The following is a 19752-nucleotide window of genomic DNA, read 5'->3' on the forward strand; positions in this document are numbered from 1 at the left end:
TGTAAATTTTCAATTTGATTCCTAACCAAATTATATATTTACTCTAAAATAAAATAAGATTTGTATGGTTGGCTATGCAAAGTATAATTTTGATAAAGACCATATCTTCAATTAGAGAGAATCTTGTTTAGATTGATAAAAAGAACCCTTCATAAAGATTTTATACAACTGTATAATCAGGATTCAAACATGAAGCCTAAGCTATTGATTAAATTGGAACAACTCTGCACCAGTCAATTCATGCATCAGATAATTTAAAGTATCATTCTATGCAAGTGAAATGGTTACTCAGATTAATCCTATGTTGACACCCATGAAAGGATGTGGTCTCATCATTATCATCATGATCCTTTTTTTGTTGATGAGACACTTGGAAAAGTTTCAGAAATAAGGAGTCAATGTGCTGGGGACGCTTGAGCACTGCATCAGTGCCTCGATAAGATATATTTTCCCTTCTGGATAACTCCAAAGGCACACAGTTGTGAGTGGAGATCAAGGGCAGGTGAATATGAGCAGATAATTTCCTGGATCGCACTATGTTAAGTTATTGGTGCAGGTTTCACACCCAGAAATCACATGGAAATTTGTACCTTCACACTTCAATTGATCATAATTTCAAAGGATTTTCTTGAGATAGCATTGTGTAGTGTAGAAGAACATCTATGCACTATATGAAGTCATAATAACAGAAGACTTTTCTAATGCAAGCAAGACACAAACCATGTGCTTCCTAGAATACAGCCATGTATGTCCACATGTAAATTGGAAGAGTTGTCCCAATAGAGGATTCACCAAATTCTCCTAATATGAATAAAAAAAAATGTAAAAATTACTATCAAAATAAGAAGTTGATTTGAATATATTTAGCACAACTCAATGAATTTCTTACTGAATGCATGGAAGATTAGTGTATCCAATTTTAGTAAATATCCAGAGATTTCAGTGTGGATTTGAATCAATATGTGTGATAACTGACCAGTATGATGCTAGAATGTGAATGTTTAAGATTTTAGGTTGGTTTCTTGAATAGAAAAATATGGTAAATAATACAATAGGATTAGAAGAGGATAAAAAAAAGTATTAAATGTTTTTTAATATTATAAAGGTAAAGATAAAAAGTAAGACCTAAAATAAACCATACTCATGCAGTTAAAATGTGATGGAGTCAAAGACGATATTTTGTTAAAAAGGTTAATTTTTTCAAAGACCCACGAAGTTGGTATTGAAAAAACTTATTTTCAAACAATTATTATATACATATTATTTAAAGTTTAATTTTGATACATTATTGATAACAATTAGAATTCACTTTAATTTTGATACATTATTAAAAAAAATTAACAGTTTATCCAAGATTTAAAAGTCATCACAATTTTTATAAACTGCAGAAGATAAGCACACTACAAAAATACAAATAGAGAGAGAATGTGAGATAAACTACATTAATAACATCCTTAGTTGTCATGTTTTATATCTCCATAAAGAAATGAAATTTGAGAAAGATTCATCCAACCATCGTCCTCTTCCGCCCTCTTTGTCGCACTGCAAGTAGTGAAAATGTATGGAAGTAAGTAGCATGTATTGAAGAAAAAGTGTTAAAAGTTGAACAAAGTAGAAGAGGGAGGGTATAACCTTGTGCTAGCTTGTTTAATGTGGATGACCACTGTTTTGATGACTTCCTGTATGCAGCAAGAATTTGATCCATCTGTCCAGACAAAATCCAATGTTCAAAATTGTTATTCAATTGATTGCTTGTTTATAATCATAACATCTGTTAGACTAAGCAGAAAACATATTATAGAAAAGTCTCTAGAATGTGAAGTTAGATGACATGGATCTATAGGGTGGTGAAGTAAATCCCAGCCTCTTTGCCACAAAAGGAAGTGCTATTGTTGGTCATTTGTGAGATAAAGAGTTCATCCTATTCAATACTTTGTTTCTTTAGCACAACATTGCCCAAACTATAAAGTCCTGATTATGATCAGTTGAAAACAAGAAATTGGGAAAAGCCTTTATTCCATTGGTAATTTTTTGGGAAAAAAACTTATCACAAGCATGGCAGGCCTCTCCATTGACAGCTTTAATTAAAATATTAACCCTAGAGCATGTTTATGAAAATTATGTAAATTGTAAGGCTTAAACTTGGTGTACTAAAGTTAGGTTGAACAGAGTTTTTTGGGTAAAACGTACCCCAAATTATGTTATATGCTATCTTTTAGCATTGACTCAGTGGCGTGCCCCTCTAATTCAAATTCTTATATCAGACAGATAAAACTGTTTTCATCTCCTTAATTTTCTAGGCATGACAGTTAAGAGAAAACGAAAAGTTGGCTTACCACATTCCCACACGATGAATGCATTGAGATAAGAGATCTTTCCAGAACATACAAATCAACAGCTTTATCTTCTGGAAGAGTTGAAGTGAAGCTCAAACCAAAATCAATAAGAACCTATGCAAAATACACTTGACTTCTGTAACAACCATTGACCATATTTTTCATGTTGCATAGATTAGATAATTGGATATTAGAGGACCTGAGACATGAATGAACTTACCAACTGCTTGGTATCACTCTTCAATAACATGTTTGATGTTGTTAAATCACCATGAATAAGACCACCATCATGTAACTTCCCAATTGCGTCACCAATTTGGGATGCAATATTGTCCAGCCATTCTTTATCAGTTCCATGTGACCCGAATTCAAGAAACACATCTTTGACTGAAGGGCCAGTAACATATTCAAATGTTAAAGTGTGCAACACATGATCCACAGCAAACAGCACAGGAGTACAAACCCCAAGTCGCCTTGCTTTGGTCATGCACCTAGCCTCCTGCTCAAGAAAACAATTGGTGAAACAAAGCATTCAAGAAATGCAACAATAAACAGGGCTTAATATATAGAGCTTCAGTGCAAAACAACTAACACAAATTTTCTAAATCTAACCGCATTTAAGCGCTTGAGGGTCAATTTTGAATCCAAAGCTGGATGCCTGTACTTCTTTGAGAAGCGTTCCTTGACAACGGATTTCCTTCCCACAAAAGAAGACTCAAAAACCCTCTACAGAAAGTAACATGAAAAGGTCACAATTTATTCAGTGCAATTCATAAAAAAGAATCATCCAAAACGGTGGGCAGAAGAACTACACCAACAACAAACAAAAACCTTATCCTACTAGGAATTTCCTCTAAGCTTGAAACTTTTAGAGGAAGAACATTATTCTATAGCAGCCTCACCAACAACATCCCAAAAGGTACTCTCATTATTTTTCCACTGAACCAAACAGCTGGAAAGAGAAAAGTTGAACTTTTTCTGACCGGTGGGGATATAACTGTAGGAGAAGGCTTATAAATGGTTTTTCTCTTAGCCCTTCTCTTGGATGACCTTCTTGGTGAATAAATAAATGTGTTGTAGTGTTTGGCCTAAATTGGAGAGTTGTATAACCTACTAGCTATGTTTGGTTCAATGGGGAAATAAAGGGAGTACCTTTAGGATGTTTTCGGTGAGGCTACTTTCCTCTGTCAAAAACTTCATTATCAGGGATATTATTCATCAATGTCCTTCTTGCTACCAATTGTTACCAATTTCTCCAAAATTGAAACTTTACACCCTCAAAGGCAGAAAACTAGAAATCAATTGCTATCTACCAAAAAATACAATGGAGTGATTGCACATACAAGGTGAGAGCACCAGTAAAAACAAGAAAAAGATAGAAACTTTACATCAAGGGTAGGTGTTAATTAACACTACAAATCCAGGGTGTGACTAAACTTACAGCTTCAGCTCCTTGTTTGAGCAGAATGAGAGAACTATCTCTTGAGTCAGCTTCAGTCTCCATATATTCAACTTTCAGGCAGTGAAATTCTTGGTGTTTAACTCTCTTCAGCAACAATTATATGCTTAAAAATGAAAAAGGAAAAAAAAAAGATTAGACAGTGGAAAACTAAAGAAGACAAAAACACATGCAGGTGTGAAGATATTAATTCAAGTAAGAATTGGAGTTGAGTAAATTCAGTAATTTAAAATAGAACTAATGGAGAAGTTAATGGTACATAGCAAACAACAATTGCAATGGATGTAATGCAGTGATTGCCATCAATTGAAAGAAGAAGTTAACTGCAGCCACCACAAGTTCAGGAACAAGACTTACGAGTGCCTCAGTTAGGGTAACAGAATTGAACAAACAAAACGACACGTTTGCGCCATTTTTTTTAATGTATAAAACCCACTTCAAATAAAACCGGTCCGGTCCGCAGGCTGAGCGGGTTGGACGGTTCGTTGAAAGAAAGTTCAAAGATGCTTCAGATTTTCGGAGATTTAAAATTCTACCAAAAATTTCAGAGGAATTAAAATTCTTAAAAAAAATGTGTTTTTATAGTAGAAGGCTTTGAATAATATCTCATTTTTATTTGGATTTCAATCACATTTAGAATATTTAGAATAAAAATTAAAGAAATTTGATGCCAGAAAATATGATATGACTAATAAATTTTTAAAATAAGTTTATAATAAATTCTTTTAATACCATTTTATGAATTTTATAATAATAGTAATTATAAGATGGAAGGGAATATTTGAATGGCAGTGATTGATGACACGTTGACAGGTGGTGTTCTGGTGAGTTTCAAAAACAAGCATGTTACAGAAAAAGAAGCATTACAGTGTGACAGTAGAAGAACAACAAATTTGTTTATGTTGAGCAATAAGACCAAACCCATTCTTTCAAATTCTCAAGCTTCAATATTCCATTATCGTGCGCCACGACCTTCTCTGAAACAAATAAAGCAAACCCATGCAAACGTCGTCGTTTGGGGCCATGCCCGTTTCACCGTTCACCTCCTCTCTCTACTTTCTCTCTCCTCCACCGTTCCCTTCCCTCTCCGATACTCACTCTCTCTCTTCAGCTCGATCCCGTTCCCCACCGTCTTCGCCTTCAACTCCCTCATCCGCTGTCATGCCAAAGCCAACTCTTCGCCCTCTCTCTCTCTTTCTCTCTACTCCGCAATGCGACGCCGTTTTCTCAACCCCAACCAGCACACCTTCACCTTCCTGCTCCACGCCTGCTCCAAGAACGCAAAAATCAACGTGAACAACAAATTGGGTCTTCAAGTTCATGCACACGTGATCAAGCTCGGTTATGCTTGCCACGTGTTTGTCCGGAACGCTCTGATTCACCTCTACTTCGAGTGTTGTGATGCTGATTCTTCCCAAAGGGTGTTTGAGGAAGATGCCCTTTGCAGCGACGTGGTCACGTGGAACTCTATGCTGGCTGGTGCAGTGAGAAATGGGGATGTTCGGATTGCGGAGAAGATGTTTGATGAAATGCCTGAAAGGGATGTTGTTTCTTGGAGTACTATGATAATGGGGTATGTTCAAAATGGGCTTTTTGAAGATGGGTTGGAGTGTTTTAGAGACATGAGGAAGAAGAGGGTGAGGCCCAATGAAGCCATATTGGTTACCTTGCTTTCGGTTTCTGCTCAGTTGGGTTTGCTTTGTTGTGGGAGATTCATTCATTCCACCATTGAGGCCCTCAGATTTCCAATGACTGTTCATATAGGGACTGCTTTGGTTGACATGTATGCAAAGTGTGGTTGCATTGAAAAGGCGAGAATCTTGTTTGATGGAATGGCGAAGAAGGATGTGTGGACGTGGAATGTTATGATCTGCGCTCTTGCTTCACATGATTGCGCCAAGGAGGCGCTCGCACTATTTGACAGGTTCATCGATGAAGGTTTTCGTCCTGTGAATGTGACATTTGTGGGTGTGCTTAATGCTTGTAGTAGGGCTGGTTTGGTTGGTGCAGGGAAGCATTATTTTAAGTTGATGGTTGATTGTTATGGCATTCCACCTGAGATGGAGCACTATGGCTGCATGGTTGATCTCCTTGCTCGTGCCGGTTTAGTTGATGAGGCAGTTAAGTTGATTGAGGGAATGACAATTGCGCCAGATCCTGTGATGTGGGCAATGCTGCTTGATGCATGTAAGCTTCATGGATTTGTGGAGATGGGGGAGAAGATTGGGAAGAAGTTGATAGAGTTAGATCCAACCCATGATGGGCATTATGTGCAGTTAGCTGGAATATATGCGAAAGTGAAGAAGTGGGAAGATGTAGTTAGAATAAGGGAGTTAATGAGTGAGAGAATTGTTGACAAAGTTGCTGGTTGGAGTTTGATTGAACTGCAGGGTAGAGTTCATCGCTTTGTTGCTGGGGACAGAGAGCATGAATGTTCTTCAGATATTTACAAAATGCTTGAAACAATCGGACTGAGGACAACTGAAGCTGGTTTACTCACTGAAACGTTTTGATTGTGCTGCATAATACAGGAGGAGAATAAAAATAAGGAACATGCAATTAAAGATCACAGTGAAAATTTATGAATTACTTTAGGCTTTTGGTAACGGCATTTGGTGATTACATCAGAACTGTGGATAATTTAGAGTTTAAGAGGACTGTCACGAGTGATCAAGATTGTGTCCAAACTCCAAAGTGTTTGACAGACAGAGAGATACAAATAGTTTAGAGATGGCCACATATTTCACCATTTAAGAAAAGGATATATATTCCCTTGGGAGGGTGTGTCTACAAATCCGTTTGATTGCGGTTGATTGGTTTGTATTGAATGTGGGTTTAGTTGGATGGAACTGATATGCAAGCACACTCTTAATTATTGGTAGGCTTTTTTCATGATAACATACTTATTTTCAAAGTTTGGGTTTCCCTACAAAATTTAATGAATTTCCTCATTTCACGAGTTTAAGAGAGATAAAACAACAACAAAATGAATAAATAAAAATAAGGGAAGAAAATGGAAAATGAAAGCCCATATTCTTTCTGGATTCCTGCATTCAACTGCACATCAATCGGATATCTCCTCACTCTCTATTGTCCACATTAGCACCAAGACCACAAGTTTTAGATATGATTTTCTACATCAATTTCAGATGTGATTATCAGAAGCTAATAGTTGTAGATCCATATATCCTAGTCTTGATTCTTTTATTATCAAACTGTTTCCTGTGTTATAATTCTAGCTTTTACGTTTTCCATATCAGCATGCTATTTGTTGGTGGCAAAACGTGTGACCTAACACAGGGTGAGAGCATGACATCAGTTTTGTTCCTTCTGCCACTCTCGACCCCTTACTTTTTTTCCCTGGCCTAAATAAAATTTATAGGAATAAGGAGTACCAATAGATGACTCAGTTGATAGCTGATAGCATCAATTGACAGCAGTAATGACTCATGATAGATAAGGGTTGTGTATCCATAAAGAAATATGAAACAATTTAGTTTTACAAGATGAAATATCAATTATTTTGATTTATGTGACTAGGAATATTATTGGCAGAAGGGGATGATAAAGATATCACCACCTTTCTTTTTCATGCTCTTCTGCTTATTTTTCTTTTTTTCTTTTCAATTTGTCACAAATAGTGATTTCTTGATTGCGGTGATGTATATGATGGTAATTGAATTAATGCAGTGACTGTGTTATTTTTTTTCAGGGGACGTGTAGTGAAAGAATTTCTTATTTATATAACTCGTTTGGTTAAGTACAATGAACTATTTGTTGTAAACTTCTTACATGCATTAATCTTTATGGACAAATAAAAAATATAACAATGATAATGAAGCTTTTACTTAACATTTCATAAAAATTATTTAGCATTCTTCGTTATACCGATCTTAGTGGATTTCACTAATGAAAGAACAATCCTTATAAAAAGAATTACTCCCTGGTATTTAAAAATAAAAATAAAATGAAGTTTAACATTTTGTAAAAATTAATGTAGAATGTCTCTTTTGTTAATTATTTTTTAGGAAAGTACCCATCATGAGTGACTTTTGTAGTAAGATAATTCAATAAACCGTAAGTAAGACTTTGTTTGGATTAGAAGGTGTGGGGGAGTGGAAAGTTGAGGGTACGAGGGAGTGAAAATGTGAAGAAAATATGAAGAAAGTTGAGGTTGTTTGATTGGGATATGCTAGAATGGATATGTGAGGAAAGTTTATTGAAATATGTTAATGATGTGATGGTTGTAAGAATATTTTGAATTATTTTGAATTGTGTAAATTGTAAGATTACAAATTTACCCTTATGTAAATTAATATATTTAGATAATTTTAATATTATTTATGATTCTTTAAATTATATATATTTACAAATTTACTCTTATCTTAAAAAAATTTAAATAATAAAATCTGAAATATTTTGTAAAATTTAATTTAACTTAATTTTTATACTATTTTTATTAATATATAGGCATTTTTATTTTATTAGAAATATATTTAATATTTTTATTTTTATTATAAATGATTAATTTTTTTTGGGTGTGTACAGTTTATTTGAAATAAAATTAAAATAATTGAAATGATTTTAATTAATATTTATATCATTATTTTAAAAATTTATTTTAAAAATTATTGTTATTTTAATATTTATATTATTAATATAGTTAATTTTTTTATTAATATATAAACTTTTTTACAATTTTAGTTATTTTTTTTATGTTTTATTATATGTGAATGGGATAGTTAAAAAAATAGATACAAAATTAGATGTGATTAATTCATAGCAAATTTTATAAAAATATGGAGGCACATGCGTAATTGCAGACATCCTTAGGTGACTTTCTCTCTTCTCTCACTTATTTCTTTGCACTTGAGAGAAGAAGTCTGAACCTTCCACCCACCCACTCCTCCGCTCCCTCATCCTCCTTCATCCCCAGATCCAAACAGGGGGTGCACCTTTATTTCTGTCCGCAGGAACAGTGGATCCAAACAGGCACTAAAAGACATTACTCCCTCTATAACTTGTAAGTATCCATTTTTTTTTAGTTCAACACAACTAAATATTGTTATTATTTATTTGTATTCTTTTGACAACAATAACTTTACTTTTAACCTAATTTTTAATTAATCATACATTCTCATGTAGTGTGTATTTATTGTAGAGTATAAATGAAAAAAAGTATAATAAAAAATTCAAAACTACTTTATGATATTGAATTGTTTTGATTTGTGTATGAAAAGCTTAAACAATTAATTGAAATGGAAAAAAATAGTAATAACAGTTTAATGTTTTTTCGGAAGTATAATTTTGTCTTGAATAAAAATATTTTAGAAATCTGACTCTGATAATTGACGTGCATAGTTGATAAAAGAAATAAAACATTAAGTATATTAATGATGGGAGAGGATATAATAAATAAGATTTAATACAACTATTTAAAAAAAATAATATATATATATATATATATATATATATATATATATATATATATATATACCTCGACATCTATGATCAAAACTTTAACAGCTGAATACGTCTCATAATACCAAGTTAAACCATCACTTAAGTTCTCATTAATGTAATCTGTACCGGCAGGCACCGGACGAACACACGTGGCCGACCGACCGACCGAACTTATAATAAATGTGAGGGCGCGTGACAAAACTAAGGTAGTTAAAATACAACTCCGAAGAATAAGGAATACGTGTGTGAAGAAGATATATTCCCCGGGTATTCCGGAGCACGATTGGTAAGACCTATCCATAACCACCCTGAGCCCAAGGGATAGAAAGCCCATTAGGCAATCCTATAAATACGGTGCTCAAGTCAGAGAAAGGTACGTTCTCATTCACTTACTAAACTACACTTAGAATCTCATACTTACTTGAGCGTCGGAGTGCCTTCGCAGGTACCCTCCCCCGCCCGACCGAAGGAGACACCAAGAAGGAGTGACCGACTGAAGGAGAAGAAGACCGACACGTCAGCAACTATACTACGTCCGTGCCTGGCCCCATCTCTCCACTCAGGTACATAATCTGTTTGTATGAAATCATTCCTTAATACTGAGATTGATCGGGTAATTCATGTCAGACCGAGTTTACTAGCAAATAAGTCTCATTTTAATCCTATATAAATACACAAAGATAAGGTAAAAATATTGTTTAGTAACATGTATTACCCTCAATCATATAATATTGAATACTGACTTGAGCATCGGATGACTTTTTAAAGGTAATCTCCCATTTCAGATCAAAGACTATCAGGAAGTGACATTCAAGAAATATCCAATACCACGAACACATTACCTTCCCAACCCATAAAAAATAGTAATTAATTTTATTACTCTTAATAAATGAGTTAAATAGAATGGAGGAAAATTACATTATGTGATATTTATTGGCCATTGAAGGATGGGGTTTTGTTTTTTTGCTCTTTTTTATGGTGACGTGAGGCATATAGCCATTGTGATGTTTCATGATTTAGTGGTTTTATGTGGTTGAAAATGTTAGCTTCATAACAAAAGAAACCATTATTAGTAACGCACATTATTAGACTGAAGTGGAAAGCTTTTCCTTCAAGTCTTTTGTTTATATATAGCACTAAACAATAGTCCAAGATTTTGCACCCTAAATGTTCACACCATATAACAATGGAGACATTGATTTAGTTTGAAAAAAAATAAATATATATATATATTCTTTTTTTTTCTTAAAAAAATCATTACAAAGTGAAAACAAAAGCTTTATTTCATTATTTATTATAAAACTTCAAAAAATAAAAATAAAAGTGAAAATTTTAAAAATCTAATCGTTCCTAATTTTGATTATTCAAGGTTATATTAAGATTCATTATTTTTTTCTCCATCATTATGCTTCACACACACGTTTTATCTAGGGACTTATCAAACCTATTATAAATAGAATTATCAAAATAGGTTTAGTTGAATGAATTGAATGGGTTAATCAAGAGATAGGTTTTTTTAATTGTTATATAAAATTATTGATTTAAAAATATTAACTAATTATAGTACCCTGCATCTTGAAGCACGAGAGTGTACGGTGAGGGATTGAAATTCAGAATATATTTCAAAAGATTTACGAATTAGACATAATTCAAAAGTAAAAAAAAAAAAGCTTAATACTTTTTACTTAAGGATAATTTTTAAATTAAAAGATTTACGAAGATGCAGGAAAAAACTATGAAGATACATGAAGGGTAGAGAAACAACAACATTCTCAAAAATAACATATTCATCGTCATCTATCTTATCCAATAATTTTAAATGTTTCTCACACATTTTTTTTCATGAGTAATTTCCTTTTTTTAGTATTTAATGTTTAATTTATTAATGTCATTTTGGATTTCACAATTATATCCCATCATTATCTTAGAGCATGTCTTTTATGATATATTAGAAAAGCTACCAATTTTATGTTGACAAAAGATCAAATGTAAAAAGAAATATTAAAAAATTTACAAATTAGTTTTGTTCATATGACTTAAATTCAAAATTATATTATAAAATAACATACAAACACATTATAAATTTATAAAAAAATAATAATCATCAAATTATTATTATTTTTTTATCAATAATAAATAAATAAATAAAAATGAACAATTCCGGATATCTAATCTTTATAATTACTCATCCCACATATACAATTCACCAAAAATTTAATCAGCACAAAGGTCTATATTCTTTTGGCTTTAACTTTAAAGTTAAGCTATTATTATTATTATTATTATTATTATTATTATTATTATTATTATTATTATTATTATTATTATTATTATTATTATTATCTTACTAAATTAAATTGTGATATTTGTCAGAAAAATAATGTATAATAGATTATAGATAGAATTTGTAGAACAAATTCAATAGTAGTTGTATCCGAAAAATAATGTTGGATGGAGTTTAGATAGATTTTATAGAGTTGAAGTACAAATTCAATTATATTGTGATATCTCACTTGAATAAAAATTATTATCGTAATTTTTTTGTTTGATTTAAGAGAAAAGTTCATTGTGTTGATGATAATTTTATTCACCAAACACGATTTTCATCTTCTTTTCAAAAATTAGATAATTCATCTTGTAATTTTGAATAGAAACTATTAAATTTTTTTATTAATAATAAAAAATAATTAAATATTAATAATTTGGTGATGGTGAAATCTTTATACATAAACACAACTTTTAAACTTAACTATTAATGGTAAATCAATCAAACTTGGAAATGCTTTATGATCCTTATGTGGATGCTTATCGAAAACTGCACGTAACAAATATACACTTATGGAGGGAAAATTAAAGATCAAAGTTTATTTGTCGTTTTTTTTTATGTCAAATCAAATTGAGGAGAAATTTGTTGCTTGAAGAGTGCAATTGGGTTTGATACTTAAAATTAATTGTTTTACTTGCATTTCTGGATATAGGATAAAGTCCTTGATTCAATCAATATGATATGGTATTTGAGTTTATGATGAGATTATTATAAATTTCAAAGTAGGTCCTTCTTTAGATGGAACAGCAATCTTTGTGGTCCAATTAGTTGAATTTATTCTTACATAATTAAAACAAAATTATCCAAGCCACTTTAACCATTGAAAATTTTACATAAATTATAATATTTATAAACAGGTGTAATTTTTACTATATTGACCAATCTTATAAATTTGTATACCAACTTATAATATCATACAAACCTTTAAAACTAATTAAATACTAATTTAATTTTTTTATCAATAATAAAAATTATTTTAGATATTAATAATTTTTAGTTTATAAAATAATATTTAATTTAGTTAATATAATATCTAGTTATTTTGATTATAAAGTTAGTTTTTATTGAATAATTTTTCAGTAGTTACTTCCTTTACTTTTTGTCTATTTGGATTTCCATATGGGATGCTAAGGCCAATCACAGGTAAAGACTCTTTGAGATTTCATATCGATTTGAGTTAGAGGGTACAAATCTTATTTTAATAATCGGTTTTTGTAATATTAAATTAGACTTAAAGTTTACTTCTTATGATGATATCAGTAATTTAGAGTCTATCATAATTAAAGTTGTTGGGTTTATCGGGTCATCTGCTATTGAACCACTCATACGTATCTAATCTCACCTATATGGGTTGACAACCTCGATGAGGGGGTTGCATTAAATATCACACATCAACTAAAAGTAAAACTGATACATAATATATAAGTGACACTACAAGAAAATAATTAAATAGAAACCACTTTAATAATTAGTTGTTATTATGAATAAATTAGAAATCATTTTAGAGACTAGAAAAATTATTGGTCTATAGATTGGTGATAAATAGTTTCTAAATTAGTATTTAATTACCTACTAAGGTTTTAACTACCAATTATTTATATTCTAAATTTGGTAGCAAAATTTTTTGTAACTAATTAGATACAAATTTAGAAACCGTTTATGAATAATAGAAACTAATTTAGAAACCAATAATTTTTTTTAGTCTTTAAAATGTTATTTAATTTAGTTACTATAACAATTAATTATTTTTGTCTTTAAAATTATTTTTTTAATGATTTTTTTTTTTTAGTTTGCATATATAAAAAAAAAACTTAAAAGTCAACTTATTAATTAGGTTAATTTTAATTATATCATCTCTCACGTCATAACCACGTAAGAACCATAGTACCTGCCTCTTAAATTTGCTGGTTAGTAAACTGTACGAAAAAGTGAAATGAATAGTTTACACAGTATTTTCATAAATCTAGGAATTGTTTGCTTGTGTTCATAGAAAGTAGCATCAATATATTAATGTTTAAATGGCAAAAGAGTCCAAGTTCGAATTCCATGTAATGTGGAAGGGACATAGCTGAGATAAAAATTGGTGGGGCTGTTCTATGTGATGCGCATTTCATCCACAGCCACAAGTTTAAGTCATCGTGAGTGCTTCGCAACTTCATATAATTAAGTTCCGTTTATGTCCTTACGGCCAAATCAGTCTATGTTGTGTTCAGATTTAACTTCAAGTTCCTAGCTACTCGTGTCAGCTTTCATTATAACATAAAGGATCTGTTTCTCTCCCATACACAACATTTTCAAGTCCGAATCCTAGCTACACTCATTTTTATATTAATTACGTTAAAAATAATTTCAAAGCTTTTGGGTGGTAGAATTGCATGATATACAATCCCATTTTACAACTATTCCTCCACTGAGGGCCATTATATTCTTGACTTTGGCTTTCACACCATACTGTGTCTAGCTTTTACTCCACTTTTTCTCAACATATAAACCCTTATACATGCCATTCCCTCTTATCAGCTTAGGAGAGTGGTTCAATTTTTTTTTCCTCTCTAATTAAACTTCTTTAATCTTTACCATGTCTTCTACTACTCTCCAATGGCTAAGCCTTGTTGGAACCATTTGGCTCCAAGCCATAATTGGGACAAACACTAATTTCCCTGCTTATTCTTCTCAGCTGAAGCAACTTCTTTCCATTTCTCAAGTCCAACTCAATAACCTTGCTTTTGCCTCTGATGCAGGCAAGCTTTTTGGCTGGTTTTCTGGCCTTGCTTCTATATACCTCCCCCTTTGGCTTGTCCTCTTGATTGGTTCAACTCTTGGCTTAATTGGTTATGGTGTGCAATATCTCTTCATAACCAACCAGATTTCCTCTTTGTCCTATTGGCATGTGTTCTTACTAACTTTTCTTGCTGGCAATAGTATTTGTTGGATCAACACAGTGTGCTATGTTGTCACCATAAGGAACTTCCTATCAGATCGCCAAGCTGCTGTCGGAATAACAACTAGCTACCAAGGATTAAGTGCAAAAATTTATGCCAACATTGTTGATGCTGTTTCTCCTCAAAAGCAGGCTAGAGCATTTCTCTTCCTGAACTCTCTCTTACCTGTGATAGTTGGCCTAATAGCAGCTCCTCTAGTCAGAGAATTTGATGCCACAAGTCCTAAGCACACGCGTGTTGGGTTTGCTGTGATGTTTGTCATAACAATTTTCACTGGAATATATGCTGTGTTGAGCAGCTTGCAATTTGTCACAAGCAAAGCATCCTCACTAGGTATCATGACTGGTATCCTTGTGTCCCTTCTGTTGCCTCTTCTAGTCCCACTTTCAGTGAAGATGAAGGAAATACAGGAAAATAGAGAAAAATTGAGAGTCTACCATTTTACTATGGAGGAGAATAATAGTGCAGAGAGGGTGGAGAATGAGGTGAAAGAGGGTGAAGTTCAAGAAGATGTTGGTATTATAGAAGAAGTTGGAGTGAAGTTGATGCTAAGAAGAGTAAATTTCTGGTTATATTTCTTTGTCTACTTTTTTGGTGCAACAGTTGGTTTAGTATATCTTAATAACTTGGGACAAATAGCTGAATCTCGTGGTTGCTCCAATACTTCATCTTTGGTGTCTTTGTCATCATCGTTTGGGTTCTTTGGCCGTCTCATGCCATCTCTTATGTACTACTTCTACTGGTAAATGAACCCTTCCTACCCTCCTCAATCTAACACCAACCCGAACAACTGCATTTATACTTCTCATTTAATGCATATAATGGCTACACATGTGTTAGTTGATCTACTGTGAACATAACTGCAAAATTAAAACCACTACTCTTTCTTTCCCACAACTTTAAAGCATAAAATTCTATACTTTTATTTTCAGGGGAAAGTGTAGAATTTCAAGACCTGCTTCTCTGTTGGCAGTGATGGTTCCAACATCAGGTGCATTTTTCCTACTTCTCAACAAAACTGACCTTGCCCTTTACGTTAGCACTGCAGTGATTGGAGTGTGTACTGGGGCAATCACTTCCATTGCTGTTTCCACAACCACTGAGCTATTTGGAACAAAGCATTTCTCAGTGAACCATAATGTGGTGGTGGCCAACATTCCCATTGGCTCCTTCATATTTGGCTATTCAGCTGCACTAGTTTACCATAAGGAAGGGCATGAACATGATGAGCAAGGGCAATGCATGGGCATGGAATGCTACAGAAACACTTTTATCATCTGGGGTTCCTTGTGTTTCGTTGGAACTCTTTTGGCTTTGATTCTACATGCTAGGACTCGCAAGTTTTACTCACAAAAACAATAGGGTACACATTTTTGCTTCATACAATACTACTCTTCTTTTTCAATATACACGTGGAGATTTGTGGTTTGTATAATCTCCTCTCACACCTTAGCAAAGTAATAATAGTACGATGATCATAAATGTAAATCCCTTTTCTTCTTTTCTTTATCACAAAATTTATATTTTCCCAGCTTTTTCAGTTGTTAATTGGTGATAGTTCGAAAGAGGGTCATTTAATTTCTCTGGAACTTAAAATTATATTTTGAAGAAAAACAATGGAACGAAGAAAAAGTAATATACATGATAAATAATATGATAAAAAAATCCTAAAAAAAGTTATTATATGAAAAAAATAGATAAGATGAATTGATAAGACAAATAGACTCATAATTATATTTAGTTATCATGTATTATAGTATAACTTAATTGATTGAAAATATCCTATTAATATCATTATTGTAATAAAAGTTAACAAATCTAGTTTATGAAACTATTTCTACATATTTTTTATCCACAATACAAAATAAATAAATCATAATATTTAAAGGATTTTTATCTCACTACTTATATTTCCCTTATGTATCCACTTCATTCAAAATCTTTAGTTCAAAAAACTTAAATAAATCTATAACACAAGACAAACACATAAATTTCAATCAAAACTATACAAAATCTAGTGCACCACTAAGTCAAGTCCTAGATTCTAAATTTTTTTGCCTCCAACTTTCTTTGTAACTCAAGTCTTGGATTCTAAATTTCTTTGCCACTAGCTTTCTTTGAAACTAATTAATTATTTTTAAAAAAAAATAATAATAAATTAAAATGAACACTTTAGAAATATTTCAACTTTTATATAAAAATCAAGATAACTCTATACCTCACTTTCTAACTAACAAATATTCTATGAAATCATTAAACAGGTAACTACTAACTGCTAATCTATTGATTTATACACTTTCTGTTCTCTTTAGATAATTGTTGAATGCAAAGAGATTTTTTCTCCCCATAAACTTTCTAGATTCTTTCACAAGCTTCGAAGTTATGCAACAATTTGCTGCACTTTTAAATGAAAAACTATAGTTGATCTTTGGAGAATAGAAAAAGCTATAGTTTTTTTATCAGAAAAAAAAACTATACTTAATCCAAATAAAAACCTAATTTTCTTTAAAAACTAACATTGAAAGAACTTCAGAATTTCAACCTTCAAAATATTCATATATATTTGTTATACATTTAATAAAAGATTGTCACCATATATATCATCTACTTTCACTGCATACCATATATGATTTTATAAGGTCTTTCAATGGCTTGTAGAAAAATTAAACCTAAACCTGTGATTTTCACCAGCTTCATAATACATGATGGAGGCACATGGAGATACATATATAGGTCTGCACATTCCTTAATTATGGTTCAAAACTGGTTACTGTCATCCATAACAAAAGAGTGGTTGTTTCCCATTATGTATCAACTACTGTTGAGTTCATAACATAAATGAACTAATACAGTTTTTCATAGGATTTGGTGACCACATTTTTAATTTCAGTAGAAAGATATTTTTAATAATTATACAATTGATACAAATTATTTACTAACTTTTATAGATAGTCGGCTTTAATAAAAAAAATATATATTTAATCACTTGTATATATTCACTTTTAATTAATTTTTTCATCTATACACTCAAATTTAAAATTTTGTTCAAAATCTTTGTTTAACAAGATCAGTACCAAAGTTTGTAAAAAAATTTAAGTAGCATGTACTAGCTAGTATTCTTATTTGGAAGTTTTATATTTTATATTTTACTTCTTAATTATATAAAATTATATAATATATTACTTGTTTTTCAAATGTATAAAAATGATTGACAATAACTTTGGTTATGTTCTATGTTTTTTATACAAATATTTGAAACAGAGTAAATAAGACAACAATTCTACAATAAAAAAGATTTAAAAAGCAAGTAAATACTCTCTCTTCGCATTACTAGAAGAAATTGTTTTGAAAATTTTGAAACTTTTTTTTACTATTTTAAAAAGTACTACTAAAATAAAATTTATATTAATAATATTTACAAAATAGTTTGTTCACAGTTAACAAATCTGTTTCCATTATTGTGGATATACCTATAATTCTTATAAATTTCTTAAAATGTTTTAACAATAGAAAAAGTTAGTATTTATGATGTAGAGAATGTATATAGAATAGAAGAGATGAGTAACTTAGAAGAAAACAAAGATGGTTGGCACGCACCGTCAATCTGCCATGTGTGGTGGGTTTAAAAGAAAATGCACCGTCCCATTAATTTGGATTGCATTATTAGAATTTCCAAAATAAACCTTAGTTACGAATAATAATTGTTTAGGGTTTAGTTTAGAGAAAGAGAATATAATAGATAATTGTTGAATATACAAATCTCAAATATAAACTTATCTATTTTAACGTAATAATTTAAAAAATCACTTAAAAAAAAGTCTAATTTTAGAGACAAAAATAATTAGTCAGTATATTGATTAAATTAAAGATTATTTTATAAACTAAATAATTATTGATATCTAAATAATTTTTATATTTAATAAAAAATTATAAAATAATTTTTTTTATCAGCAATAACAAATATATATAAATACAGATCACTTTAGGGATGAATCAACCCTTATACATACATAAACAAACATCTAAGAAGGACTACTGGACCAACAGGCGAAAGCATTGTCCCTAAAAAACCCAAAAATACATCAAGCAACCAGTCGCATACATTCCAAAGGTTCCAAACACCAACTGGAAAAGGAAACTGAAGCAGAACAAGATTTTACATAGATCCAAGACCAAACCTTAGTTTGCATCAAGGTACAAACTTCAGACGCGTCGGTTACACCCCTTTTGAAAATAATAGAGTTTATGTGAAACCAAATTTCCCCCACCACTCTAACCCAAATTGTACTCCACAATTCATTAATCGAGTCAGAGCAGATATTCATCCTGAATTGAGTAAAGTTTGACAATGGATCATTGTGAGACACATACGACATTCTCAACCACCTAAAGCAAAAACTCCAAACCCTCCAAGCAAAACTGCAGTCAAAAAATAAGTTACGGTAAGTCTCTTCCTCCCTCCCACACAAACAGCATAACGAACTTTCAACCATATAAAATAATTTTTAAATTGGAATCATTAACTACCAAAGTTTTAACTACTAATTACTTATATTCTAAATTAGACTCTATTAGATTTTTAGATACTAATTTAGAATCTAAAATATTAGTTAAAATTTTGGTAAAATACCAATTTAGAAAGTATTTTTATAATATTTTATTAATAATAGAAATCATATTAGATATTAATAATTTTTAGTTTTTAAATTAGTATATTGACTAAATATTTTTTATTTTTAAATTTAATTATTATTTAATATTTTTTTATAGTGAATTTAGTCATAATAACGGTGATTTTTTTTTCATCATCTAATGATGAATTGTTACTGTTGTCAACTTTTTCAAAAATTATTTCAAAATAGTTCATAATATAAAAAAATTTACACTAATGATTGTTAAAAATAAAATATAAATTGTAAAAGTTGGCAAAAGATGGAAGTATATACGGAACTTAGGACTAGATTCAATGCACTTACCTTTTTTCAAGATGAAGTGATCCTTTTTATAATAAAACCAAACTAAACAATAGCGTGTACTTAACTGTTTTTCTTCTTTTCATTCTTTGGCTCTCCCTTGCCTGGGTCATTATTTGAAATTTCTTTTATAGAAAACATGATGGAAAATTATTATGACTATCTAATTTGAAGTTAAAATTGTGATAAAGTTTATATGATATTGATATGACTAAAATATATTTTCATTATAAATAAATATTAAATAAAAATT

General features: G+C 31.0%; 3 protein-coding genes across 8 annotated transcripts; 2 read left to right on the plus strand and 1 right to left on the minus strand.

Moving 5' to 3' along the window:
- Positions 1–1355: 1355 nt before the first annotated feature.
- LOC137831535 (uncharacterized) lies at positions 1356–4316 on the minus strand. Of its 6 annotated transcripts, none has more exons than XM_068639249.1 (7): positions 4153–4316; positions 3778–3901; positions 2949–3062; positions 2557–2835; positions 2337–2450; positions 1633–1705; positions 1356–1542 (listed from the first exon to the last, which is right to left on the minus strand). In XM_068639249.1, the coding sequence occupies exons 2-7, from the start codon at positions 3838–3840 to the stop codon at positions 1505–1507; spliced, it is 681 nt and encodes a 226-aa protein (XP_068495350.1). In that variant the 5' UTR covers positions 3841–3901; positions 4153–4316; the 3' UTR covers positions 1356–1504. The 6 variants fall into 6 exon arrangements, with proteins under 6 accessions (XP_068495350.1, XP_068495351.1, XP_068495352.1 ...); XM_068639250.1 differs by having other exon boundaries at positions 4055–4191; XM_068639251.1 differs by having other exon boundaries at positions 4067–4186.
- A 278-nt stretch (positions 4317–4594) lies between these two features.
- On the plus strand, positions 4595–6693 carry LOC137831536 (pentatricopeptide repeat-containing protein At3g62890-like). Its single transcript, XM_068639255.1, has one exon. It carries the CDS (start codon positions 4695–4697, stop codon positions 6306–6308), a length of 1614 nt encoding a protein of 537 aa, XP_068495356.1. The 5' UTR covers positions 4595–4694; the 3' UTR covers positions 6309–6693.
- A 7172-nt stretch (positions 6694–13865) lies between these two features.
- LOC137831537 (protein NUCLEAR FUSION DEFECTIVE 4-like) lies at positions 13866–16031 on the plus strand. The gene is made up of 2 exons (XM_068639256.1): positions 13866–15268; positions 15459–16031. The coding sequence occupies exons 1-2, from the start codon at positions 14163–14165 to the stop codon at positions 15886–15888; spliced, it is 1536 nt and encodes a 511-aa protein (XP_068495357.1). The 5' UTR covers positions 13866–14162; the 3' UTR covers positions 15889–16031.
- Positions 16032–19752: the final 3721 nt, after the last annotated feature.

The sequence above is a fragment of the Phaseolus vulgaris genome, chromosome 6, assembly GCF_000499845.2.
Source record: "Phaseolus vulgaris cultivar G19833 chromosome 6, P. vulgaris v2.0, whole genome shotgun sequence".
In the NCBI taxonomy this organism is placed as follows: domain Eukaryota; kingdom Viridiplantae; phylum Streptophyta; class Magnoliopsida; order Fabales; family Fabaceae; genus Phaseolus; species Phaseolus vulgaris.

Coding starts and splice junctions, on each gene's coding strand:
- LOC137831535 (XM_068639249.1), bottom strand. CDS start 3,840: ATGGAGACTGAAGCTGACTCAAGAGATAGTTCTCTCATTCTGCTCAAA. Junction 2,836..2,948: donor CCCTCAAGCGCTTAAATGCG/GTTAGATTTAGA, acceptor TTTCTTGAGCAG/GAGGCTAGGTGCATGACCAA. Junction 1,543..1,632: donor ATTAAACAAGCTAGCACAAG/GTTATACCCTCC, acceptor CACTACTTGCAG/TGCGACAAAGAGGGCGGAAG.
- LOC137831536 (XM_068639255.1), top strand. CDS start 4,695: ATGTTGAGCAATAAGACCAAACCCATTCTTTCAAATTCTCAAGCTTCA.
- LOC137831537 (XM_068639256.1), top strand. CDS start 14,163: ATGTCTTCTACTACTCTCCAATGGCTAAGCCTTGTTGGAACCATTTGG. Junction 15,269..15,458: donor CTTATGTACTACTTCTACTG/GTAAATGAACCC, acceptor TTTTATTTTCAG/GGGAAAGTGTAGAATTTCAA.